Source organism: Bos grunniens, chromosome 4, assembly GCF_055505025.1.
Source record: "Bos grunniens cultivar Pamir isolate PY7600 chromosome 4, Bosgru_T2T1.0, whole genome shotgun sequence".
NCBI classification, from domain to species: domain Eukaryota; kingdom Metazoa; phylum Chordata; class Mammalia; order Artiodactyla; family Bovidae; genus Bos; species Bos grunniens.
Window position 1 is genome coordinate 64,315,300 of NC_141168.1, and position 26,274 is coordinate 64,341,573.

Sequence of the window (26,274 nt, forward strand, 5' to 3'; positions counted from 1 at the left end):
GGACTAAATAGACGTGGGGAAGGCAATTGGATAGGTCCTGCCCAGTCAGATCCCATCGCTTTGTTTCTCCTGTCTCTGTGGAAATCACTTCCTCCCTTCCTGGGTGTGTTGTGTACTCAAGTCACTCAGTCATGTCTGACCCATGGACTGTAGCCCTCTAGATTCTGTCCGTAGAATTTCCCAGGCAAGGATACTGGAGTGGGTTGCCATTTCTTCCAGGGGCTCTTCGCAGCAGGGGTGGAAACCATGTCTCTTGAGTCTCCTGCATTGGCAGGTGGGTTCTCTACCACTGCACCACGTGGGTTACTCTTCCTTACTCATGATTTATTAAAATATAGAGCAGCTAGTTTGTTTTTGTCTCAAGTTCTGTCAGTATTCTGGATTTCTTCTCTGCTCATTTGGAAAACCCTATTCTGTATTTGTTCCTGTTTCCATTTCACTTCCACCACTACCTCTTCTTGCCCCATGGTTATACTTTAGAAATTGTCTTCTGGCAAAATTATTCCATTTCTTCCATTTCTGAAATCATAAATGTTATCTCATTTTCTAAATAAGAATCTTCAAAGGCCCTCTGAACCCTCTAGTTGCTTCTCCTCCTTTTTGGTTGGTCTGTTAGTTAACACCATTTGTCTTTACTTCCTTTCCTAGATTTCTGCTTCCCTAATTTCAGCACTGTCTTGTGGGGGCATCTTGTCTTTCTGACTTGTCCTATAACCCTCCCTACCCCAATCCTAAACCAGTACACGCATCTGACTTTTCCAGCAAGTTTGTTGAGTGCTTTTGAAATGAAAAAACATTCACAACAAGGTAGTTTTGCCATGTCTACGGCAGCTAGACAAGTTCTGCACTCTTTATGTAGGATAGTACTTCCACTTTCTAGTCTATTCATATTTCAAGGATGGAGGTATTGGTTTAAACCATACTATTCATTCCAACATGTATATGTGTATTTAGAAATTGTGTTTATGTAGGATCTCTTTAGATCATTTTGGTTCCTCTTAAAATTTTTATTCTTCTATTGACCAGGAACGGGATTTTCCAACAGAAACTGTTAAATTTGGTCCTGAAAGGATGTATATTGATTGCTGGGTCAAAAAACATACATATGACACCTTTAAGGAGATTCTTGGATCAGGAATGCAGTACCACTTACAGGTGAGTGGGTGACATCCTTTCTGTGTGTTTGCTTTTAAATTAGAGAGTAGTTTTGAATCTACCTCACTTCACTGCTTTTGAAATTAGTTTGAATATACAGACTGTTTCCAGTATATGTTATGCACAATAGCAAATTTATTTTTGAAAGTTGAGGTGAATACATATGAAACTGTCCTTTTTGTTTTTGTATAGTGTAAGCTTGGTGGGGCATCTCCTTGACTGTTGGAGCACTATTGACATCTTTGTAGGAAAGCAACTAGTTTGACATAGCTTTCTTGAATTCAGGGCATTGGAAAACAGTTTGGTCTTATGACAAACAGAAAGAAAATAAGTGATGTACATTCATATTTATAAACTCCACATAACTTCTGTTAACCAGAATTCAGTTTATGTAGTAAAAAAAAAGAAAACTGATGTTTAATACTGAGCCTTATTGCCTCTTTTATTTCAGTCAAATGAATTCCTTCGCAATGTATTTGAACTTGGACCCCCAGTGATGCTTGATGCTGCTGCATTGAAGACAATGAAGATTTCTCGATTTGAAAGGGTAGGTTTGGTTTTTGTTTTCAAGAGAACTGAATGCACAGAAGTGGAGACAAAGCTTTGATTCTGCCCGGTGATAGGCATTTAGCTATGTTTGTAAACTATTTAGTTCTCCATGGTGTTTCAGACAAAGCTGGACTAGTAAGTATAGAAGAAACTTTAGTCCATTTAGAGTATGGAGGGTTAAGAAGAGAAATTTTTATCCATAATCCTGTTAACATAGAAACTATTTTCATTTTTTATTTCCCTTTGTTCTGTGAAGTTTATATATTTAAGGATAAATATTGACAAAAGTATTTTTGTCTTTCATATCTGATGTCTTTCACTTCTTTCGTATCTGATGACTGAGCCTAAACTTAGTACCAGATTCATTTTACAGATGAGAAGAACAAATGTGCTTAGAGAGTTTATAACATTAAATAGTGATTAATATTATTTGGCTTCCCCAATGGCTCAGCAATAAAGAATCTGTCTGCAATGCAGGAGACCTGCATTCAGTCCTTGGGAGGGGAAGATCCCTTGGAGAAGGGAATGGCTACCCACTCCAGTATTCTTGCCTGGAGAATTTCATAACATTTCAAAAATCCTTATTATTATTTTTACTAAGGTAAAATTCACATAACATAAAATATAGTGTACAGTTCAGTGGTATTGAATACACTTACAGTGTTGCACAACCATCACCACTATCTAGGTTCCAAACATTTTCGTCACCTCCAAAAGGAAACTGAGGTTCATTAAATATTCACTGTCTGTTCACCTCTTCTTTCCCCCCAGCTGCTGATAAGCAATCACTAATGTGCATTCTTTCTCTATGGATTTACCTGTTGTGGGTATTTCACAGACAGAGAGCCATATAACGTGACCTTTTGTGACTTTTTTTTCCACTTAGCATGTTGTTGCCAAGGTTCATCCATGTTGTAGGGTGGTCAGTACTTCAGTCCTTTTTGTGGCTGAATAATCCTCCATTGTATGGATACACCACATGTTTATCTCTTTGTTAGTTTGTGGACATTTGGCTTGTTTCCACTTTTGATCCTTTTAAATCGTGCTTTTTTTGAACATAAACTTACAAGTTTTTATTAGTGCACCTGTTTTCAGTTCTTCTAGGAGCAGAGTTGCTCAGTCATGTGTAATTCTGTTAACTTTTTAAGGAACCACCAAACTGTTTTCTACAATGACTGCAGTGCATTTTACCTTCCCACTAGCAATATGAGAGTTCAAATTTTGACATCCTTACTGTTACCTTTTTTTGTTTTTAATTTTCCTTTTAAGTTATAGCCATCCTAGTGGATGTGAATTGTTTTATTGTATGTTTATAAAATCTTTATATTTAATCACTTTGATGGACATATAATTGATTGTTGGGCATTTTAAAACTTTCTAATAAATACTAATATTTTTACATTTATTTCTCTTTTGGATTATTTCTTGGATAAAGTCCTTGCATGGAACGATAGAGCTTGATTATGATTTTTGAGATGTATTGCCAAATTACCTTCCAAAATTATTCTTTTATTTTTAATTATTTTCAGTGTTGAATGAATGCCTGTAGCTATTAAACACATATTTGACAACATTGGTTTTATTATTTAAAAAATTTTCTTGACATTTTACGTTTGGTTATTTTTTTCATACAGAATCGTCATGTGTTAATCATCTCCCTCATTCTTTGTGTCTTTTAAACATATAAAGTATATCTAAAGTCAAATTAGTTCATTTCTCTCCTTTCAGTCTGTGGCAACCCCACGGACTGTAGCCTGCCAGGCTCCTCTGTCCATGGGATTTCCCAGGCAAGAATACTGGAGTGAGATGCCATTCATTTCCTTCTCAGGAGATCATCCCAACCCAGGAAATGAACCCTGGTCTCCTGCATTGCAGGCAGATTCTTGATAGCACTGAGGCACCAGGGATGTATATATATAGTTTTAGTAGTACTTCAGTGCTTATAAGCAAGTTAGTTCCCTGCTCCTTCCTTTCTCATTTCTCAGGATTTCATTTCAGCCTTTAGTTTTCCTAGCACTTTGGTTTCAAATTTCTAAGTAAAATGCTTATACAGCTATTTCTTTATTTGATAGGTAAGGATTTCTGCCTTTTTACTTCTCCCCCCACCCTTTTTTTTTTTTTTTTTTTTTTGCTAAATCAGCATCATTGTTTACATTATAGTCACATAATCTTTTTTCTTACTTTATAAGAATATCTAAAACTTTATTGGCTCACACATATTTTCCTCTTTTCCATTTCAGCATTTATATAATTCTGCAGCCTTCAAAGCTCGAACAAAAGCTCGAAGCAAATGTCGTGATAAGAGAGCAGATGTTGGAGAATTCTTCTAGATTTTTAGCATTTGAAGACCACTTTCTAATTTCCCTTTTTTTTTTTTTTTGTAATTTCTAATGTATTTAATCTCTAGAGACAGTTTTTATCTTGGTCAACAGATAGCTTTTGTAGTAGGGGTTATATTATAATTTAATGTATATAGTATTGCAGATGGTAAGTCCTGTTTATTAAATATTCTTTGTATATATAATCACTAAACATAAAGTGTTTGTAATGTTTGGTCATTTTCTATTTATGAAAAAAGCAAACATAAGGTATTTCACTTGATTTCATGATGAGAAAAACTGTTAGCCAAAGTTAAATTTCTTATGCTGTGATTGTCAGAAATACTGATTATAATGATATAGATACACAAAGTTTTTAACTTAAGATCTTACACAGATGAGTTCAGGATACAATTTTGGGAGCTAGATCTGGAAAAGCTGCTGTTATTTTCAATTTTAAGTGGAACCTAATAATTTTGTCACTAGGATCGACAAAAGGAATTATACCATGCGACCATACAGCTGCACTTACAGGCCAGTCAGTCCATCCGTTGTTCATGATGAATTAATATAAGCCAGAAAAGTTGCTAACCTTGACCACTGAGGGCAGTAACACTAATTTTATCTGCTGTGTAAGACCTTGTGCTCTTTATTTTGAAATAAAGATCTTTTCACACTAAAAGTGCTTCTTTTCTAATAGAAGAAACATTTATGAGTTTATGTATAGAGTTCAAAATGATAAAGTGGGGTAGGGAGAGTAAAACAGAACTTCCTCTTGTATATTTGGAAACATGAAAGTAAATGAAAAAAATGTAGCCGTATATCGTTGACATTCCAGCTACTTTTAAGACCATTGTTTCTTGGTTGCCCCATGAGGTGCTTTTTTTTTTACTTTATGGGAAAGTGGTAGGCATTTTGACAATGCACTAGGATTTTTTATTATAAAACTTTATGTTAAAATGACATTGCACATGGGGTACACAGTAATAAGAGGGGTGGAAGAAGCATGAAAATAAGGATCAAAATCCACAGGTATTTTTTCTAAACTAGTCTTCCTCTGCCACATCTTCAACCCCTCCTGGAAGGTCTGATACGCCCCCTATTCGCTGCCTCATGGAGCTGTTACTGCTGCTGGGAGGGTGAGTTCCAGCCCTCAGATATAATGCAATAGAAAACAAACTTGGAATCTCAAACCTGGGGTTGCATGTTGTCTCCTCGTTATATTCCAAGTAGTTTAGGACCATGGAGAAGAGATTGTAAGTAGTATTTTTTCTAAATTTTCAATTTACTATATACATATTTTAGGATATTAATGAATTTTTATTAAAGCAATGTATGGGGGTGGTGTAGTCACTAGTTGTGTCTGACTCTTGGCGACCCAGTGGACTGTAGCCTGCCAGGCTCCTCTGTCCATGGGATTTCCCAGGCAAGAATACTGGAGTGAGATGCCATTCATTTCCTTCTCAGGAGATCATCCCAACCCAGGAAATGAACCCTGGTCTCCTGCATTGCAGGCGGATTCTTGATAGCACTGAGGCACCAGGGGTGTATATATATAGTTTTAGTAGTACATCAGTGCTTATAAGCAAGTTAGTTCCCTGCTCCTTCCTTTCTCATTTCTCAGGATTTCATTTCAGCCTTTAGTTTTTTCCTAGCACTTTGGTTTCAAATTTCTAAGTAAAATGCTTATACAGCTATTTCTTTATTTGATAGGTAAGGATTTCTGCCTTTTTACTTCTCTCCCCCAACCCCTTTTTTCTTTTTTGCTAAATCAGCATCATTGTTTACATTATAGTCACCTTATTTTCTATTCATTTCTGAACTGGATGGTTTCCTGTGCTTACGTTACCATTCTCATAGGACATCTTGTCTTGGTTTTATACACACATCATTTAACTCTTCCAGAACAGTTCCAGTAAGTTTGTAAAACTCTTTAATCGCTTTGTCACATGGTCAAAGCCCAAAAGGGTATTGAATTCTTTGTTGTTTCAGTCTAGACTACTTTCTCTCATCTGAGTGTACAGCTGTTGCTTGAGACTCCATCCTGGGATCTGTTTTCCACTCAAGTTGGATTCCACATCTCCTGGACCCCATGTCTTCGCTATTAGATTACTTCCCTGTTAAAGTGGAATGAGTGAAACTTCTGGGAATGAGTGTATGGGAAGTTGATTATGTTGAAACTTTATGTGTCTAACAGGTACTTTGGCTTGGTATATAAAATTCTAGGTAGAAAACCAAACTTGGGATTTTGAAGGCATTGCTCTACTCTAATTAAAAGTGTTGCCACAATGTCTGATGCAGTTTCACTTTCTGATTTATTTTGTTTTGTTTTGTTCTTTGAATCTCTGTCTCTGCTGTAAAAATGTTTGGTACTGTGTTTTGGTAGACTGGCGATCTGGGAAATACTAAGTTTTGACACTACCCTCCCATCCTCCACATAGACGCATGTACATTGTCCATGATCTGGAACTCCCATGAAATGTTAGAGTTGCTGGATGGAGCCTCTGGCCTTACTTCCTTTTCTTTCTGGGAGAGATTGTAACAGTTTTCAAATCTTGCTGTTGCATTATATTTTTAGCTAACATGAAACTACCTGCCTGTATTTAGCTGTGTGCTTCACTGTTGCCTTCAGTTCCTGAGCCTGCTTGAATTCTGTAGGATCCATCACTTACTCAGCAGTGATGGTCCTGTGACTGTCTGCTAAGGTACGTACCAATTACTCTCTCCTTCCTATATTCAATACATTTGCTGAAATCTTGCTCAGTATTGTTACCTCCTATGTTTATTATTATGGCTCTATAACTTTTATTCTGCCTTTTTTACTGGAGTTTTGGGAGGAAGAAGAGGTAAGCAGGTATTAAATTTATAGATGGGTGCCTTTTCATGAAATTGATGGGTAGTTGCTAGGCAGGATAACAGGGGATTCAATGTGAAAGTGCTTGAGTTTTCTTCAGAGCAGTAAGAATGGTGTATGATAGACCAGTTTATTCCTTGATACTGGTTAACCTTGCTGGCTTTCAGGAATTTAAAATGGTCCCTGCCTAGTAAGTTCTTTGAGGTTTAGTCATTCATTTTGAATCAGTTGGCATCTTTGACAAGTCTTTGATAGCATATGCTTTAATTTCCTGGGAATGAGATATAATATTTGAAAGAAAAACCCAGAAATAGTTGAAAATACCCCCCAATTGATCAGTTCTTGTGAAAATACCTGTTTTCTTCTTGTGACTCAAAACTCTTCAGGATGTGACCTTTTAGATACATAGCCGATAAAATGAAGTAGATTGTCTTGCTTTGCTCTTAAGTGGTTCTCCAGAAGTCTACCTGGTCACACAGCATAAAAAAACCTCATCCCCCTCTCTGGTGTAAAATATGGTTGAATCCAGACTTTGGTGTGAGGAACTGTTAATTTCCATTTTCCTCATCCTTGAGGGCAAAAGGGGGTGACTCATACTTCAAGGGTTAGGTTTACAGGAGAGAGAAAAACACATAGTCAGTGTTCATACGGAGAAGGCAATGGCACCTCACTCCAGTACTCTTGCCTGGAAAATGCCATGGACAGAGGAGCCTGGTAGGCTGCAGTCCATGGGGTCGCTAAGAGTCGGGCATGACTGAGCAACTCCCCCTTCACTTTTCACTTTCATGCATTGGAGAAGGAAATGACAACCCACTCCAGTGTTCTTGCCTGGAGAATCCCAGGGACAGAGGAGCCTAGTGGGCTGCCATCTATGGGTCGCACAGAGTCAGACACGACTGAAGTGACTTAGCAGCAGCAGCAGTGTTCAAAATGAGGCTTTTTTTTTTCTTTAAAGAATAGATAGTTTAAAACAGATCACGTAGTTGGGAGATTAAGGCTGAACATGATGATTAAAATAGCAAACATTCTTATTTTTTGAAGAAATTTTGCATAAGTTTTAATGCATTATGTGCTTTGGAGAAAAAAGTTACTAGTTATAGTCTTTCTTTATGAATTGGTCCTCAGTTATAGACGAAACTTTAAAAGGTGACATTCCTTTTAAAAGGAGAGTGAGGTCTATAATTTTGTAGAGCAGACATTTTCTAATTAATGTGCTCAAGGCTGAATTAATGTCTGTCTCAGTTCAGTTAGTTCAGTTGCTCAGTTGTGTCCAGCTCTTTGCGACCCCATGAACTGCAGCACAGGAGGCTTCCCTGTCCATCGCCAACTCCTGGAGCTTGCTCAAACTAATGTACATTGAGTCAGTGATGCCATTCAACCATCTCATCCTCTGTTGTCCCCTTCTCCTCCTGCCTTCAAACTTTCCCAGCATCATGGTCTTTTCCAGTGAGTCAGTTCTTCACATCAAGTGGCCAAAGTATTGGAGCTTTGGCTTCAGCATCAGTCCTTCCAATGAATATTCAGGACTGATTTCCTTTAGGATTGAGTGGCTTGATCTTGCAGTCCAAGGGACTCTGAAGAGTCTCCTCCAACACCACAGTTCAAAAGCATCAATTCCTTGGTGCTCAGCGTTCTTTATGGTTCATCTCTTGCATCCATACAGGACTGCCGGAAAAACCATAGCTTTGATTAGACAGACCTTTGTTGGCAAAGTAATGTCTGTCTAGTCATGGCAGTAGAGAGTAGGATTATAAAGGGTTACATATCTGTTTACCACTTAATCATTAATATCCTGCCAGGCTAGTCAGTCTGGGGTGGTGGGCCTGTGGGATTGTCTCACCACAGCTGCTTTTCTGTACGAGAGGGCACATGCTTCTTGACATGTGAGAGGGAACCACATCAGAGGCTGACATTCCTGAGAAAGGAGGATGTGTTAAAAACTCACAGAATAAAGCCTTTGAAAACAGAAAAGTTGATGAGATGAAGTGCTTCTACCACCGGCAGTGGGGACAGTGGGTCAGTAGCCATGTAATCTCCCATGCACCATCCCCTTTTGTAGCTGCTGGAAGCCCTGGAGTCCTCTGACCTGCTCTCATCCTGGTTAGACTTGTCACAACCTTATTCTCTTCCTGTTGACTGTCGTCCTCTGATTGGTCTGGAGTCTTGTGTGGTTAGCTGTCAGTGGCAGCTCCAGCCTGCTTCCCCATATTTATACATCTGAACTCCCCATGACAGAATGCAGGAGCTGTGTCAGGTTCCATATCAGCCAAATAAGGACATAAATCTCGGTCCAGTAAGAACCTCATCAGTTACCAATTAAATCAAGGCATGGTAGGGTTTTTTTTTTCTCTTTTTTTCTTTTTAAAGGATAGTTTCAGTAATATATTTATTTAAACCTTAGACATTATCGGAAAAAATCAATATTTGGAATCTTAACTGCTTGGCTAAATTAACACTGGATATAGACCAACAGTTTCACGCTGGGGTTTATGGGCCTTCTAGGAGCACCCCTGTGCTGAAGAAGGCAAAGAACTACAGAATTTCTAGAAAGTCGTATAGTTGCTTCTGAATATTTTCCCCCCCTGGCAACCCAGCAGTCAAAGCTCAAGGTTTTTGTAAGTAATTTGCATGCTGTTACTCTCAAGAGACTGAATTCTGATTCTTGAGGTTGAGATGTCTTGTTGCATGTGCTGTGTGCTTTTCTAACTTGTGATAGATATGAGTTAGACTTGATTTTAAAAATTACTTGCTGAATGTGAAGAGGCACTGACTCTGAAATGGAATTAAAGAACAAATTACCATGACTCACTCAATAAAGCTTCTATTAGCTTTGAATTAAGCTCTATTATAACAATTCTGATTTTGTAGCAAGCAATACCCATGTGAGTTATTTCTGTGGTATGATACCAAGCACCTTTGGAAAAAAGTAAAGAGCAAAGCAAACTTTCATAAACAATTACATTGGTCAGAATGTTTATTAGTAGACAGTTAAAGAATTCTTAAAAGACAAAAAGAACCAGCTGTTAGCATTGATCTAAATTGGAGAAAAACTGAAATTACTTACATGTTTGTGCTCAAGGTATTAATAAGGTTCTGGGAAACGGGTGCAGCTTTGCAGATTTGCACAGCACAGTCAAGAAGGAGGGTTAAGTTAGAGAAGGGCAGAATTTAGTAACACTCTGGCTTTTCCAGCCCTGCTGGTTGTTCTCAGATGACCTTCATCGGGAATGCCAAAGATAGCAACAACTGGGTGTCAAACAGCTGTGGGTCCTGGTCTGAGGGCCATGTGATCTTGTATCCATTTACTCATAGGGTCATTTGCTGACTCTTACCGGCCACGAACCACCCCCCAACTTGGTTTTCTCACTGGCTCTTTATTTGCCTTTTGAATGTTGCACTTAATTTAAAAATGCACTGAAATAGTATCTATAGTATTTACATTGTGACTTTACCCAAATGATTATTCCTTTCAGAGCACTTTTCATTCTAAGTTTTTTTTTTATCTTAGTGATTTTGGATTTGATGTTGCATTGAATTACTTAAGTTGACAGCAAGGCTAGTAATTTGAAGATTTTATTAGCTGCATGGCTCTTAAGTCAGTTTTTGTGGCTATGATTTTCTAGCTAGTCTTCTACTTTGTAAATGCTGATTAAGCCTCAGTATGAGATTTAAGCATGGCAGTTACATTCCTAAAGGGGAAGCTAAGGCTCAAGGATGGCAAGTCAGATCCAAAAATGAAGCACGTGTCAGCTACCAAGCCTAAAATAGAAGCCATGTTTAAATGATGATCCTGTGATGTGACACAACCTTTATGCTTCATTCAATATTAGTGTTTGGGATAGCAAAGTGTAAAGTGATGATAAAATATAAAACCTTTTTAAAAGAGTAGTTTAGAAATTTGTAACCATGCATCAGTCAACACTTTTGGTTTTATCTATGAAAGAATAAGATTTGATTGATCTCTTAGGTCCTTCTGCTCTATATGCTGTCTTGCTGTCTTTTTTAAAATTTCTGGTCACTCAGAGTCATTCCCTTCAGAATGCTCCATGAAGTATATTTGGAATTCAGTATATCTAAAGTGCTTCAGTAGTATCTTATCTAAAATATTCAGGGAGTTAGTTGTTCTTGTTAATTAAAATTTCAGAGTAACTGAAATGCCCTTTTAGTTTTAGACTGTAAAAATTAACTAGTCCATAACTTTACAAGCTCACTGCTTTTCTTAGCTAGGGTTCTGGTGGCATGTTTTTTTACAAGTACTAATAGGTTTTTAGGTATTGCTAGGAAATTGATGAGTTTTAATGTTTTTAGAATCTGTTTATTAAATGACTGATTACCATTTACCATTTCTGAGTTTTGTTTCTCCTAACTCTAATCATATTTCTCTTTATTCGGTAGCTGGGTATTAAACGAAATTTTTAAAATGTTAAGAGGAAGTCAATAGTGTGTTGCCATATATAGGCAGACATGAAGCTTATTGCATTGCTTTTACTAAAGTTCGGATGGATATGAGGATTTTAACCTCAGTTTTATGTTAGTGTTCTTATTATTAACAGCTTCAAATTCTTTTGGAAATAGTGAGATTTAAATCCTAGATAAAATATTTTAGGTATTGGCTTCTAAACTTGGCACTGGACATTTGAAGAATAGAATGGGTACTTAGCCTACAGAGTGCTCAGTTGAGGAAATCAAAGAAGTAAGCAAATAAATGTGATGAAGTAGTACAGATGTTATGATGGAAGAATGTACAGCATCCAGCAAGGGGACAAAGGAAAGACAGGTTGGAGGTGATGTTTGAGCTGAGTCTTCACAAAGGATTAGGGAAGGTGGTGGAGAAGAAAGGTCACACAGGGAAGGGGCAGTGATCTCAGAAGCCAGAGGCCTGCTTCCAGCTCGGCACCTAGCTAACGTGTGATCTTGGGCATTTACCTTCTGAACTTCAGTTTCCTCATTTGTGGAAAGACAAGGAGCTAAATGAGAGCATGTCTAAAATCCTCTCTCAATCAAAAAATCACACATCATTATTAGACTCATTTTATGAAAAGAGATAACTGTGAAAGAGAAAGCTTTGATAGCAATTGGAATTTGTCTTCCTAAAACCTTCTTTTCATGTAATTAAAATGCCACAAGTTCTGTGTTGTGCTAGAGAGACAACTTAAAATGAGAACTTTTCGATCTGTTCTGATTTTTTCAGTGTAGCTCTAACTTATGCTGTCATTAGAGAATATTACCTTAAATGTAAACCACAATTTCAGAATTACTATGTAAGTGGCCAAAATCTAAGAGAGCTCGGGGGAGGAGACCTCAGAGGTCCTGAAGTTTAGCCTCCAACAGCTTCAGGATTTCTCTCTGTATCATCTCAGTTTGCTAAGATTTTGTCTTGAGGTCTCAGAGCCAGTGTATAATGACTAAAGAATACATTTAAGATATGAACTTCTAGCATATTGAGGGAGAATATAAAAAGTATAGTTTTGTATTAAAAACCTATTCTATTAGAATAGCTCACAATATTTTCTTCTTTTAGAATCTTTATGGCCACAGGCTTGCTTGGCATAATTTTGTCTTTTTATGTGTTTAAACATAGTCTTCTTGCACAAAGGATTTGAGAAGTCTCACCAGAATATGAAGTATTTAAAAATAAATTACAAAATTAAAAAAAAAAAACCCAGGTAAAATATAGACAAAATTGAGAAATCTGAGCAGGAGGAAGGAGCATGTTCTGATAAGCAGGGTATTATAGTGTTAAAATTGTGGCACACACTTGACTCTGAGCTCCCTGGTAAGCAAAGCAAAAAGAGTTACAGTGTCATCCCCCAAAGGAAAAGCTAACTTTTCTAGCCCTTCTTCATCTGGCAGTCATATGTGTGGGTGGGTCTTCATGTGCTGACCCAGCTTCCTGTGAGCTGTGATATGAAGGCCAGCTCCCCGCCCAGCCTCTCTGGTTTAACGGCAGTGTTTTCTTCCAGGGACAATGAAACGTTCTTCCCAGGACAGTGGCTCTCGCAGCATTCCTGAAGATAGAAAGCTTTATGTTGTGGATTCCATAAATGATCTGAACAAACTAAACCTCTGTCCTGCCGGATCACAGCAGCTATTCCGTATGTGTGCCCTCCCAGGCTTGGCGGCCAGTCCTGGCTTCTAGGTCACCTAAAAATAGCCAGCGCTGAGCTGGGCCTGTGGGTGTGGTGGGGGTGGGGTGGGCATTAGACTTGCTATTTAGTATTAGGCAATGTTTGCTTTTGCTCTCTGAATACTTGCCAGGCTTATGGGCTTTCCTGGCTCTTAAGCAGGATTCGAACTCTAATCTTCAAAAGTTCTGAGAAGTTTCCTCTGGAGTTTCTCTCCCTGGGAAGGAGTGGAGGCTGTGAGATGGCCTCCCAGAGGCTAATTCATGCCACTTGGCTGCTTCTGTGCCCTCTGGTGACCACAGCCAGGTCACTGAGTGTGCCCACTCTCCGGACAGGTCTGACTTCATAGCAGATTGCTGAGAAAATGTTCCACACTTTTATCTAGTATAACAAAGATCATTCATGTTCTGTTGGGCAGAAAAGTCATCTTCATCTTTTTAAATTTACAGATCTCCTCAATGAACACGTTAGAAAGAAGAGGGGGAAAATGAAATAAAAATATGCTAAATACTAAATGCTACATGTGTATCTTGTCCCCTAAATATTATAAATGAGTTCTATCAAGTTATTTGAGCCCCATCTTTTCTAGTTTAAATGCTGACCTTCCAACTCAGGGGATAAACATCTACTTGTTGATGTTTCACATGTACTCGAAACTCATACTGTCCCAATTTTATGTCTATTATTTCTCTTCTGTATCCTTTTTGAATGCTTGTTTCTCTCATTCATTCAGAATTTCACCAATTTTTTACTACAGTTGGTCTTAATAAAGGTTGGTGTTTGAGTGCCAGCTTATGCCTTGGCTGTGATTAGGAAGGAAAAGCTGTGGAGGGTGTGAGGCAGGATGTCTTTATAAAAAAGTATGGGACCTCTGCCCCCATCTCTCCGTAATCAAGTAGCAGAGGGTGTGGGGCTGATACATAGTAGGAGAAAATACAGAAGGTAGTTCAAGGGTCTTCAAGATCCCGAGTTTCTATATTTATTTTTCAATTTAATTTGGGTGTTATTAAGCAAATAGGCCTTACAAAGCAGCGACCAAATGCAGGCAGTTCATGGTTTGGGTGAGCCAAGCTTAGTTGCATTCTCAGTTCAACCGCAAAGCATTGAAGAGAATCTTGCTTTCAGAGCATGTCCATCCTGAAAACAACTTTAAGAAACCAAGTACATCAGGCTCATTTTGATGTTGTTGTGTAATAGATGTAGGAATAGCTGGTTATTTTTATAGGAAATAAAGTTTTCTGGGAGATACCTCAGAATGCTTAGACTCACTCAGAGTTAGTGACCCGCTGCCAGCTGTGTTGTATTCTTGGGTCGCTTTAGGGAAAAGGGCAATAGAGCCTCTGTCACTCCGAATCCTTCTTTACACCACCCCGCCCCCACCCCATGCAAAAGGAAAATCCATGTCCGGCTACATCAGTGTTAACATGATCGTCAAAGAATTTTCCAAACCAGGGTTATAGAGACAGCTTGACCAGGCTTGTTCTTTGAATATACTAATATAAAAGAAGGTGAAAAATTCTCAAAGAGCACTCATTCAAAGACATTTCTAAAGCATAAGTCTCTTTTCAGAGTGATCAGAGTGAAAATGGGTGTATCCCTTACTCACACCTTTTTTTTTTTCTCTTTAATTTTATTGGAATATAGTTGATTTACAATGTTGTATCATCTTACATCTCTAACACTGGGGGACTGTGAAGTTCACTGATAGCCTGTACGCTGAGGAGTCCTGTTTTTGTTGTTGTTGTTATTTGTTTCACATCAGCTCTAGAGGAGAAACTCCAGGACGTCAGCACTGATTCAGGAAATGAAAGCCACAGTCTGTTTTTGGTGGGGCTGATCATCGTGCTGATTATCAGCCTGGCACTGGTTTCCTTTGTGATATTTCTGATAGGTAGGTACCATTGACACTCTTTTCATCACTGCTTTGCCCTTACTTGACAGCTGGTTGTTTAGCTTTGCTTCCATAAGCAGGCAGTGCTTCCTGGCACCCAGTACTGCTGCTGGAGGACGAGAGGGCACGGATGCCCAGGGCACCCTGCTGCTCTGAGTGGGTCACTGGGGCACACAGAAACCCTCCATGGCAGAAGTTCACAGACTTGGATATTGTTTCTGTACCACTTTAATTTCTCACACAGAGTCCCTAGCTGCTAATGGTAGGCAGCTTATCCTAGTTAATTCTAGGTTTTCTTATTCCAAGACACAGTTTCTGCATGAATTTGGCCTGTAACTTTGAGTCACCCTCCCAGTTTTCCTCACTTCTCTGAAATCGGTTAGAAGCATCAGCTGGGCTTGTGCAAGGGCCCAGAGGCAGGGCTGGGCTGTGAGGTGATCGCTTGTCTCTTGCATGACACTGTCTGGGCTGGTGTCTCGCCTGCCCTAGTCCTGGGCCCTGCACATCCACCTTCGAGTGGTGGCACACGCTTCCCCACATGGCTCCTCAGCCAAGAGATCCCCCGAAGTCTCAGTGCCACTCTCTTCTCTGCCTCGGGTTGGGGAGGGGTGCTGTCCACTCAGTGCTGCCCTCTCCTTATGCGTGTTGCCCCGTCAGGGGAGCCCCCAGTGTTCTCTCTGAGCAGTCCCCTGTAGACCACCATCTGGAGTTACTTCAGTTCTCTCCCGCACCCACTAAGAGTGGAAGAGCCTGAGAGGAGGGAGTCATCCTTGATACCCTTTTGCCTGCATCCACCACACTCGTTTCTTCTGCCCTGCAGGCCTTGTAGCCTTCACAAAGCCTAAATGAGAAGTGGATTCCATGTGTTTGAAATGCCTCTAATTCAAGTTCACTCAGGATTAGTGGAGGTAGCAGTGGTGGTGATGGGAGGTGGGCAGAGGGCATGACTTTCACAGCTTCTAACCCCTTTTCCTCCCCAAAACTTCATCTCCCATCCAGCTTAAAGCTCTATCTCTGTTCTAGGTTTCAGAGCTGGCATGAAGTGGTGATGTAATTTAATTGCTTCTCTGTCACCTTGCTAATGCCCTTTTGCACTTAGAAGCTACAGTGTGAACTATCCTGACAATAATGCTGCCCTTGGATCTGATTATTCTATGGAGGAGGGTTGGCCCTGAACCTGCTGGGCTGGAAAGAGGGTGTGGATTACTCTTCAGAAATGTTATACCTCAAAAGTGGATGCTGCAAATATCATCCCGCCTCACTGTCTGGGGAAATGACTGAGTTAAACTAGTGGGAAATTTTAGGTATGTCTGCTATACAGGGCTCCAGTACTCTTGCCTGGAAAATCCCGTGGATGGAGGAGCCTGGAAGGCTGCAGTCCATGGGGTCACTGAGGGTTGGACACGACTGAGCGACTTAACTTTCACTTTCTACTTTCATGCGTTGGAGAAGGAAATGGCAACCCACTCCAGTGTTCTTGCCTGGAGAATCCCAGGGACGGGGGAGCCTGGTGGGCTGCCGTCTATGGGGTCACACAGAGTCGGACACGACTGAAGTGACTTAGCAGCAGCAGCTATACAGGGAAGCAGCCCAGAGGGACTGCTCTCTTTTGTGGGAAAAGACTAAGGGTAATAATGATTTAAAATGTGATGTATTGGGTTCTCACTGTCTCCCAGGCACGATGGTAAACATTCATGTCTGCTCACTACCTCATAACAATTCTATTGTGTGGTACCTGTTGTTATTCTGGTTTTATCAATGCTGAAACTAAAGCTTAGAGAGATTAATTACTGTGCTGAAGGTCCACAGACAAGGGTGCCTAATCAGGGCTCAGAGACACCCCTGCCTGACATCAACTACCATGTTCTTTATTACCATCTTATACCCTCTTCTATGAATAGGATTTATTTTATGTTTGCTTCTAGGGTTTTATATTGAGGGCAAAGTCATATCAAGAAACAGAAAGAAGATGTGAATAAAGAATGCCTTTTTATTGGACAATTACTCTGTGCCAGATGCATTAAATTCATTATCTTAAATCTTTACCCTTCAAGGTAGTGTCTAATATTTCTATTTTGCTGGTGAAAGGTGAAAGCCCAGAGTTTAACCCTCCCTGTTTATTCAGCTAATCCGAGGCAGGACTGGGATTCATACTCTGGCCCATCTGCCTCCAGAACTCCTGGCGCTCCACTGCCTTTTGTATTAATAATAAGAGGCTTCCGGTGGTTTGCAGATAAACTTTAGCCCAACCTAAGACCAGAGTTGGCACGTGCTTGCATGCTTAGTTACTCAGTTGTGTCTGATTCTTTGCGACCCCATGAACTGTAGCCTGCCAGGCTCCTCTGTCCATGGGGATTCTCTAGGCAAGAACATTGGAGTGGGTTGCCATGCCCTCCTCCAGGGGATCTTCCCAACCCAGAGATCAAACCCAGGTCTCCCGCGTTGCAGGTGGATTCTTTACCATCTGAAGCAACAGGGAAGTCCTGTTGGCACTGCTGCTGCTGCTAAGTCGCTTCAGTCGTGTCCGACTCTGTGCGACCCCATAGACGGCAGCCCACCAGGCTCCCCCGTCCCTGGGATTCTCCAGGCAAGAACACTGGAGTGGGTTGCCATTTCCTTCTCCAATCCTGTTGGCACAGGCCCCTGTAAATGAACTTGGCCTGTGGTCATCTTTGAAGAGGAAACCTTTCTGCTCTCACTGGGATTTGGTACAGATTTGTATCATTTTAACTGAAGTGTGAGAACTTATATCTGGCATTTTTATGCAAGAGAAATAGGCTATTTTACACTGATTACATTGATTAAACTATTGGACCTTGTGTTTTTGTCCCAATCTCTGTTCTAAAGAGGAATACTGGACAGCAAGGGTAGATTACCCAGGATGCCTACCTGCCTCTGTAGGTTTACAGGGGCCAAGCAGTGTTAGATATTAGGTCTGTGGGATGTGATTAAGTATTGCCTTCATTTAAAAAAGGGTTCTATGGTCTAGTAAGTTTGAGAATTGCTAGGTTAGTAATACTCAAGGTATTTTATTTTACTTTTTGTTAATTTCCAAAATGCAAGTCAGTATATGATTTTTCTCTAATATTTTTGCATATAGAATCCTTTTTCTCTTTTGGAATTTAATTTGGAGCTAATATATTGTGGAACAGACTTAATCCAACATGGCTGCTACTCCCTTTTGCGTTTGACTCATGTAGAAGGTTCCAGAGAGGGGAAAGGATGTCACATGCTGTGGATTTAGTTGTTTCACACTTTTCTCCAGGAGCGAGTGGTATTGCTTCTGTCTGGCTCTGCACCAACACATCCATGTTCTAGAGCACAGTTCATCCAAACGTAATTTTCAGACACAGAGGGGAGGCAGCTTCTGGGCAGCAGCTTGTCCCAAGGCCGGAGGCTGAAGCTCAGATGCCTCCCCGAAGTAGTTGCTGGGTAAACTCGGTGCTGTGTCACCACCTGCGTTAGTTCCTGAAAGCTATCCTGGAAAACACTTGCCTGAAATGGAAATGATACGGAGTCCACGTATTAAATACTGATTTTGTGCTGCCTTTCTTGGAAATTTTAACTGCCAGGTAGGCCTCAGAGTGCTCCACTCCCCGGCTTACTCAATACCCAGGGGTTCTATTTATTTTGGAAATATGGTCTCTCTGCTCTCAGAGTAGCTGGGGAGAATTATTATTATAATTCATTATGGACTGGTAATTTAGAACCAGGAGACCTATGGGTTGGAACCCAAAATATCTCACCTCCCAAATGATGAGGGAAAAACCTTTGCTGAGAACGGGTCTCAGAATGAGACAACATAACAATCTCTTCTCCGGGGATAATCAGACACTGGCAGTTTTCCTGTGGTTGTTCATGCAATGTCTTTCTCAGCCAAAATCTGAGCAGAGCTGCCAAAGGTAGTCGAGTCTGGCACAAAAGGGTTATAAAAATAATTCACTTCATAGAAGACTTCAGCAGTTTCTCTCCCGGGCCTCTGGGCTGCATGGGCTATTGGAGCAGAGGATTTGCCAAGACGGCCTCTCAGCTCCCAGCTGAACACCCCCATGGGCTCTGATGAGTCACGATGGAACACACTGGAAACCAGCATAACACTGTCTATTTTTCACTTTTAAGTTCAAACCGAAAACAAGATGGAAGATGTGTCAAGACGACTAGCAGCTGAAGGAAAGGACATCGATGATCTTAAGAAAATCAACAGCATCATCGTAAAGCGACTCAACCAGCTGGACTCAGAACAGAGCTAAAGAAATGAATCGTCCAAGAGCAACTGCTAACACCTGAGCTTCTCACGGTCCAGGGAGGGTGTAGGGATTAAGAACCACCAAGGGTATTTGTGGGTCTTGAAAGGCTGAGTTTCAATTACAGGGATGGGAGCAACCCCAAGGCAAGGGGGGCTTAGGGGCAGCTGCCAGAAAGGGGCTCGTTTTGTGGGAGTGTCCTTCAGCTTTCATGGGCTCAAGGGTGGCAGGCATGGGGCAGAAACAACAGTAAGCGAGAAAGGGCATTTGGCTCTGCATGTGCAGCTTCTTTTACCAAAGGAGATTTGTCACCAAAATAAGGTCACAGTGGCCAGTAAAGTTCATGGCCCCTCGTGTATCTTTATGAACTCCGGGGAAAGCCTAAGGGATTCATTGAATTGTTTGTATTCAAGGGGATCAGGTGATGATTCTTTTCAATAAAAGAGATTCTGCTCAGGTGATTATACTTGACTCTTACTTCTTCAGGGATGGGGGATGGATCGACTCAGAGCTATCTGCCTACAGGTATTTGTTGATAGTAGTTAAGTGCATATGGTAGGGTGGGGACCACAAGAGAGAGCCTGAGTTGTTCAAATAATGTTTATTGAGCTGTTGCTTTTTGCAAACCACTGTATTCTACAGAAGTTTACATTCAAGTGGGGAACAAAGGAGATACGTAGTTATATAGAGATATATAAGCTTTTTGACTTTCCGACAGGAAAAAAAATCCTTCAGTAACCCGCTGATTAATTGTGCAGAAATCTGCTGGGTTTATAGGTTATAGGTTTATTAAATTGCAGTGAGAAATTGTATATTTGGAATATTTGGAACCTGACTTGTTTCAGCACAAAAGGTAAGGCACAGAGTTTGTGAAATTAGACATGCTTCAATATGAGTTTGAAAGCACGAATCTTAGAAAATGTTTACTATATATTGTGTGAGTCTGTTGTGTGAAATGTATTATTGTTCTATCATTTTGGGTTCATTAAAAACATTTGAGTTTACTCTAAAGTTATATACATACATAAAAACACATTTTATGACAGTAAATAATTAATGAAAAAAACACAAGATGTTTCACCTATTCATTTTTACACTCAACTTTTTTTAAAGTTAACTTTTTAATGTATTTATTTAATTAATTATTTTTTTGAAGGATAATTACTTTACAATATTGTATTGGTTTCTCCCATACATCAACATGAATTAGCCATAGGTATATGTACGTCCCCTCCCTCTTGAATCTGTCTCCCACTCAAAAACATTTGTACTGCATAGTTATTTTTTTAAAATGGATGTCATGCAGGATATTTTAAAACTGAAATTTGTGTTTATTGGAAAATTATTACTGGCCTGTTGATGTGGTGTGGCAGAATTATTTGTCAAGATTTGCTGTAACATTGTGTCAGGGACGACAGATGAGCTGATGCAACAACTGTAAAAATAGCCATTTTTCTTTGAACTCATTTGTTCTTGTAATGCTTTTTTCCTCCCTTTCTACCTACACAGTGGATATTTTGTGCTCGGTAATAAATGATCTTTATGGTAAGAAATTTATGATTTTTATAATGTGAAGTAGTATAGTGTCTGATGAATCATTTCATCCATCTTTTTGGATCCACCCTGTTGGATCTGCACTGTCCTGCCTGTATGGTGTCTATGGAGCCATAGTCATCCACACAGCCTGGGGCACTCCAGGCACCCCGCTCCAGGTATTTGGATTCACAGACTCACAGCTTCTATCGATGGTGTTTTATGTTTTAAAATACTGCTGGCTACATGTAGTCTTCTTTTTTGCAACACAAGGATTTAAATTTGCTATTAAAGCTATTATTGGAGCAACTGGAATAATCTGAATAGGGTCTATAGGCTAGATAATGGTATTATATCAGTGTTAATTCCTTGATTTAATAATCATATCATAGTTATATGAGAGTCTTTGTTTTTAGAAAACACACATGGATGCATTTTAGGATAAAGTGACATTATGTCTTCAATTCCAAAATGGTTCAGAAAATAAAAGTGTGGAAAAAAAAAAAAAGAAAATAAAAGTGTGTGTGTGTGTATGTATAAAGGCACTATTGTAAATGTTAACATTTGGAAAATTTTTATTTAATAAAATCATGCAGCAACCTAGATGTCCATTGACAGATGAACAGATAAAGAGGTCACATATATATAATGGAATATTACTTAGCCATAAAAAGGAATTAATTTTCATCAGTTCCAGTGAAGTGGATAAAACTAGAGCTTGTTATACAGAGTGAAGTAAGTCAGAAGGAGAAAAACAGATATCATATAATAATGCATATATATGGAATATAGAAAAAATAGTATGATTAACCTATTTGTAGGTCAGCAATAGAGACACAAGGGCTTCCTGGTGGCTCAGATGGTAAAGAATCTGCCTGCAATGCAGGACATCGAGGTTCAATCCCTGGGTCGGGAAGACCCCCTGGAGAAGGGGATGGCAAACCACTCCAGTATTCTTTCCTAGAGAATTCCATGGACAGAGGAGCCTTGCAGGTTGTAGTCCAAGGGGTTGCAGAGTCAGATATGACTGAGTGACTAACACTTCCAATAGAGACACAAACATAGAGAACAGACTTGTGGGCACAGTGGGGGAAGGAGCAGGTGGGATAAATTGAGAGCGTAGCACCGAAACATATACCTTACCATATGTAAAATAGGTAGCCAGTGAGAATTTGCTGTATGACACAGGGAGCTCAACCCGGTGCCCTGTGACAACCTAGAGGGGTAGGATGGGATGGGGGGTGGGAGGTGGGAGGGAGAGTCAAGAGGGAGGGAACATACATATACTACTACTAAATCACGTCAGTTGTGTTCAACTCTGTTCGACCCCATAGACAGTAGCCCACCGGCTCCCCCATCCCTGGGATTCTCCAGGCAAGAACACTGCAGTGGGTTGCCATTTCCTTCTCCAATGTGTGAAAGTGAAAAGTGAACGTGAAGTCACTCAGTTGTGTCCGACTCTTAGCGACCCCATGGACTGCAGCCTACCAGGCTCCTCTGTCCATGGGATTTTCCAGGCAAGAGTACTGGAGTGGGGTGCCATTGCCTTCTCCGGAACATATGTATACCTATGGCCAATTCATGTTCATGTATGGCAGAAACCAACACAACATTGTAAAGCAATTATCCTCCAACTGAAGATTTTAAAAAATCATACATTTTTTCCTTTAAAAAAATAGCTTTGATGTATAATTGACATAAATTTGTATATATCTAAGGTCTATAGTGATGTTTTGAGCTATGTATACATTGTTAAATGGTCACATAATTAAGCTAATTGACATATTCATCACCTCTACATAGTTGCTATTTGTATGAATGTGTGCTGTGTATGGAAAGATCTAAGATCTATACTCCTAGAAAATTTCAAGTATACAACACAGTACTGCTAAGTTGTTGTCACTATAACGGACATTAGGTCTTGAGAACTTGTTCATCTTGCAAAACAACCTTCATACCTTCTGGTTACAAGTAGTCTCTTGGCAGTCAGATTTGGTAGTTGAGACACGGGCTGGGGAAGCCAACTGTCTGATTTGTCCTGGTGCTACCATTTACTGTGGCTTTGGGGAAACTAACCTCTTTCCTCTTTTATCAATAAAGTTGGATAAATAAAATCTGTTACTATTGTGAGTCTGAAATGATAAATGGCTTACAACAGTGTCAAAAACAAAGTACTCAATAAATGCTAGTTTTTATTGTCATTATTATTGTTAATGTTAAAAGTAGTAGATGTATAAGAGAAATAACTAAATTTAACATCTCCTGATGGGGCCTTAGGGCTAAATGTTTTTCTGCTGCGCATCCTGATCTAATCTGACCAGGGGTAGTGGAGTAAGAGCTTTTTGGCAAAACAACTTAAGCTAATTTACAAGTTCTTGTTCAGTGTTAAGTCGTGTCCAACTTTTTGTGATCCAATGGACTGCAGCATGCCAGCCTCCCCTATCCTTCACTGTGTCCAGGAGTTTACTCAGATTCGTGTCTGTTCAGTCAGTGATGCCAGCCAACCATCTCATCCCCTTCTCCTCCTGCCCTCAATCTCTCCCAGCATCAGGGTCTTTGCCGATGAGTAGGCTCTTTGCATCAGGTCGTCATAGTATTGGAGCTTCAGCATCAGTCCTTCCAATGAATATTCAGGGTTGGTTTCCTTTAGGATTGACTGGTTTCATCTCCTTGCAGTCACAGGGACACTCTAAAGTCTTCTGCAGCTCCACAGTTCCAAATCCTCAATTCTTTGGCACTCAGCCTTCTTTTTCCAAGCCTTCAGTTTATAAGAGGGGGTCAATATAAGACAGAGGATTGGTTGTTTCCTAAATGATCTAGTCTGAAGAACAAAAGGATCTGCATTTGCCTCCCTGAGTGGAGCCAGGAGTTGTCTGTCTGTCCTGGATTAATGCCTTGCCCATGAGGTGCAGCAGCAGGAGGGAGCCAGGACAGGAAAGGAAGGCAAAGGAGTAGAAAAAGAAATAGAAGGGACTGTTTAACTGACTCATGTCCTGATAGGGAAAGAGAAGGAAAGTTTTGTATGTTTTTTTGGACTTTGTGTATGTTCACAAGAGGCTCAGAAAGAGACTTTTTTTTTTTTTTTTTTCTGGCAGTGGGCTCTGTCTGCATGCCCTTCCTGGTGTTGCTGTGATGGAAGGATTACCATGTCTTTTGACCCCAGGGCCAATGCACTGCCTCATCCATCGTGAGGCCCCTGGGAGAGCCTTGCTGTAGCTCCTCAGATGGTTCTGATTGGCAACCACCTGTGGGTGAGCCGGGCCCAGCCCCACACACCACACCTTGCTGTGACACCTGGAGACCATTGCGGTGTAGAACAGCCTGGAAGGAGGAGGTTCCAGCTTCACAGTGTGGATGCCGGCCGCAATTTAGGGAACACAGGCCCTTCTCTCTCCTGGAAAGACCAGGGTCATCTGGCCAGAACTCCACCAGTGAACTCCAGTCTCCAAAGCAAGGCTCTTGGGTAAGAACAAGAAAACCAGGAGGGTTAGAATAACACAAAATAATAGCTTTTCTTTTTTTTTTTTCTAACAGCAGTCTGTGATGGAAAAGAACAATTTTGGTGTGTGTGACATTTGGACTGAGGCGTCTTGGGGAATTATACTGCACAAACCATTGTATTATAACCCATTTTTATGTCTTAGAATGAGAATTTTAATGGAAACAAGATCTCTGAGTTATGGTGTATAAAATAATTTTATTCCCGCTTAAAATAATGACCCCATTTAAATTCAGTAGAGGATGAGCAAAAGAAACAGATCATCAGAAAAGATTGGTAATCTATCCCCTCTGTAAATGAATTTGCCCAGAAGAAGCTGTGAAAAGGAGAAAGAATTCTAGGACTATGAACTATCTTTCAACAGAGTCAGGAAATATATTTTCTTTTAAAGAGGAAATTAAAAATATTCTTATTGGAATCCATATGTCTACTTACTCTCATTTGGTGAAGATAAAAACTTCTCAGTAAATTTTTTTTATAGGGGAAACCTTACTGAAATATAATTTTGCTTTGCAGGATGATGAAAGGATTAAAAAAAAAACAGTGAAAAGCAACTCAGAACAAACTTAATTCCCTCTAATGAGCAAGCATTGGGCGTATACATGGTGCCCACCTGTGTGGGCTGACACTGCAGAGGATTTAAGGGTCTAGGGCGTCATCCTGCCTCCAAATGGGTTTCTGATCTGGTTGTGCAAATAAAATGTGTAAGAAACCAGTCATGATCTGTTACCATGACAGGAAAAAGCAGGTCCGTGGCTGTCCAACAATCACCTGGGAGACTTAGACCCAGGTTCTTGGATCCTACTCTCCATGATTCTGACTTAGCAGGCAGGGGTTGGGGATTCATGGTTTTACAAAGCTGCTGTGATGAGTCTGATGAGCAGTTTGGTAGAGTGGCTGGACAAATGATGGATTCAGTATAAGCTTGTGTTTGGATTCTGTATCTATGCATGAGTTACAGTGAGGTCCTCACCTCTCTTGTCTCTGTTCCTGACTTTAGAGAATTTTGTCTGTAAAGTGGGAGTGTTTTGCTGCTGGTGAGAACCAGGAAGTTGATAAAGTCTTTCAGGCTCTGTTGTTTATAAGTCACTAATAAATTGTATATAAATAGGGGGACGTCTGATCATCTGTGGTTATTAGTTTTAATCCCCAGGGAACACTATTAGTCTCTTGTCAAGGACCCGTAAAAGTCTTTAGAAGAACCCTCCATTTCTTTCTGCACATAGCTTTTCTCTTTCCTCTCCCTTCCTCTCTCCTTTCTCAACGTGCTTGGCTGAGGCTCCACTTTAAGGGGCTGTTCACTTGTCTAGGGGGCCAATGGATGGCTATTCTAATAGCAGAAGATGTGAATGAGAACCTGGGAATGCTGAAGGGCGAGGAGTCTGTCGGAGGAAGCCAGACAAGGGGTCTGCTCCACTTTCTGTTCCAGGAGAGCAGATAATAATTATTTTTGCAGTAGAAGCTTTGCAGTAAGTATCATGACCTGGGGGCTTCCTTGGAACTTGAGACACACAGGTCTGGCCAGGCTGGTCAACTTTCCCGCAGCTTGTCTTTTTCACAGGTTGAAAAAATTGTGATCAATCTTGATCTCAAGACACAGATTTCAGTTTTGTTTTTAGGAAAAGTGATGCTGCTCAGGGTCCTTAGAATCCCCCTGCCCTGACCCCAGTTACATCAGAATATGCCTCGTGGCTGTTTGGAATGGGACCTTCCTATCTTGTGTATTTTCATCTGAAGACGTTTTATGGGTTCTTGGACAGAATATTGACATTTCCTGGGTACTGAGAATCACATCTAGAAATGGTCACCCTCCTGTTTGGTATAACAGCTTTAAGTGACTCGGAGTTGGCGGGATTAAAAACAATCAATACCAAATAGTCAGTAGTCACCTGGAACCAATGAGTGATGGGCCGTGAAGTGAGTCCAGTGATTAGTTCAGTCTTCAGCACCCAAGGAGCAAAATTGTTGCAACAGACAGGGGCTCGATCAGCTATTAGGTGGTGAGGTGCAACTCTTTAAACTGCAAGGATTAAAAACCTATCCAATTTAGTTGCATTTTCTGTTTTTTTGAGTTCATTTGGATACAACTGGTGTTACCTCTGAATT

At 40.3% G+C, this 26,274-nt stretch overlaps 2 protein-coding genes and 2 long non-coding RNA genes across 11 annotated transcripts in view; 2 read left to right on the top strand and 2 right to left on the bottom strand.

Moving 5' to 3' along the window:
• Positions 1–4,704, top strand: part of IFRD1 (interferon related developmental regulator 1) — a 23,676-nt gene extending 18,972 nt beyond the window's left edge. For all 3 annotated transcript variants that reach the window (XM_086396609.1, XM_086396610.1, XM_086396611.1), the window contains exons 10-12: positions 1,027–1,155; positions 1,607–1,702; positions 3,945–4,704. In XM_086396609.1, coding sequence (XP_086252735.1) covers positions 1,027–1,155; positions 1,607–1,702; positions 3,945–4,034 — 315 coding nt within the window. In that variant the 3' untranslated portion in view covers positions 4,035–4,704. The remainder of the gene's footprint in view (positions 1–1,026; positions 1,156–1,606; positions 1,703–3,944) is intronic.
• The window catches only part of LOC147374261 (uncharacterized), a 22,644-nt gene extending 9,843 nt beyond the window's left edge, over positions 1–12,801 (bottom strand). For all 4 annotated transcript variants that reach the window (XR_015162563.1, XR_015162565.1, XR_015162564.1 and 1 more), the window contains exon 1: positions 9,941–12,801. This is a non-coding gene — a long non-coding RNA (uncharacterized LOC147374261). The remainder of the gene's footprint in view (positions 1–9,940) is intronic.
• Positions 7,369–26,274, top strand: part of LSMEM1 (leucine rich single-pass membrane protein 1) — a 143,324-nt gene continuing 124,418 nt past the window's right edge. For 2 of the 3 annotated variants that reach the window (XM_086396613.1, XM_086396614.1), the window contains exons 1-2: positions 19,141–19,989; positions 23,765–24,132. Coding sequence is in view for 1 of the 3 variants with exons in the window: in XM_086396612.1 (XP_086252738.1) it covers positions 12,845–12,971; positions 14,764–14,892; positions 19,012–19,142 (387 nt within the window). In the remaining 2 variants the exon portion in view is untranslated. Of the gene's footprint in view, positions 9,492–12,839; positions 12,972–14,763; positions 14,893–19,011; positions 19,990–23,764; positions 24,133–26,274 lie in introns of those variants that run through there. The other variant, XM_086396612.1, reaches the window with a different exon arrangement.
• LOC147374263 (uncharacterized) lies at positions 17,902–18,811 on the bottom strand. Its single transcript, XR_015162570.1, has 2 exons — positions 18,639–18,811; positions 17,902–18,387 (listed from the first exon to the last, which is right to left on the bottom strand). It is a non-coding gene; the product is annotated as an uncharacterized LOC147374263 (long non-coding RNA).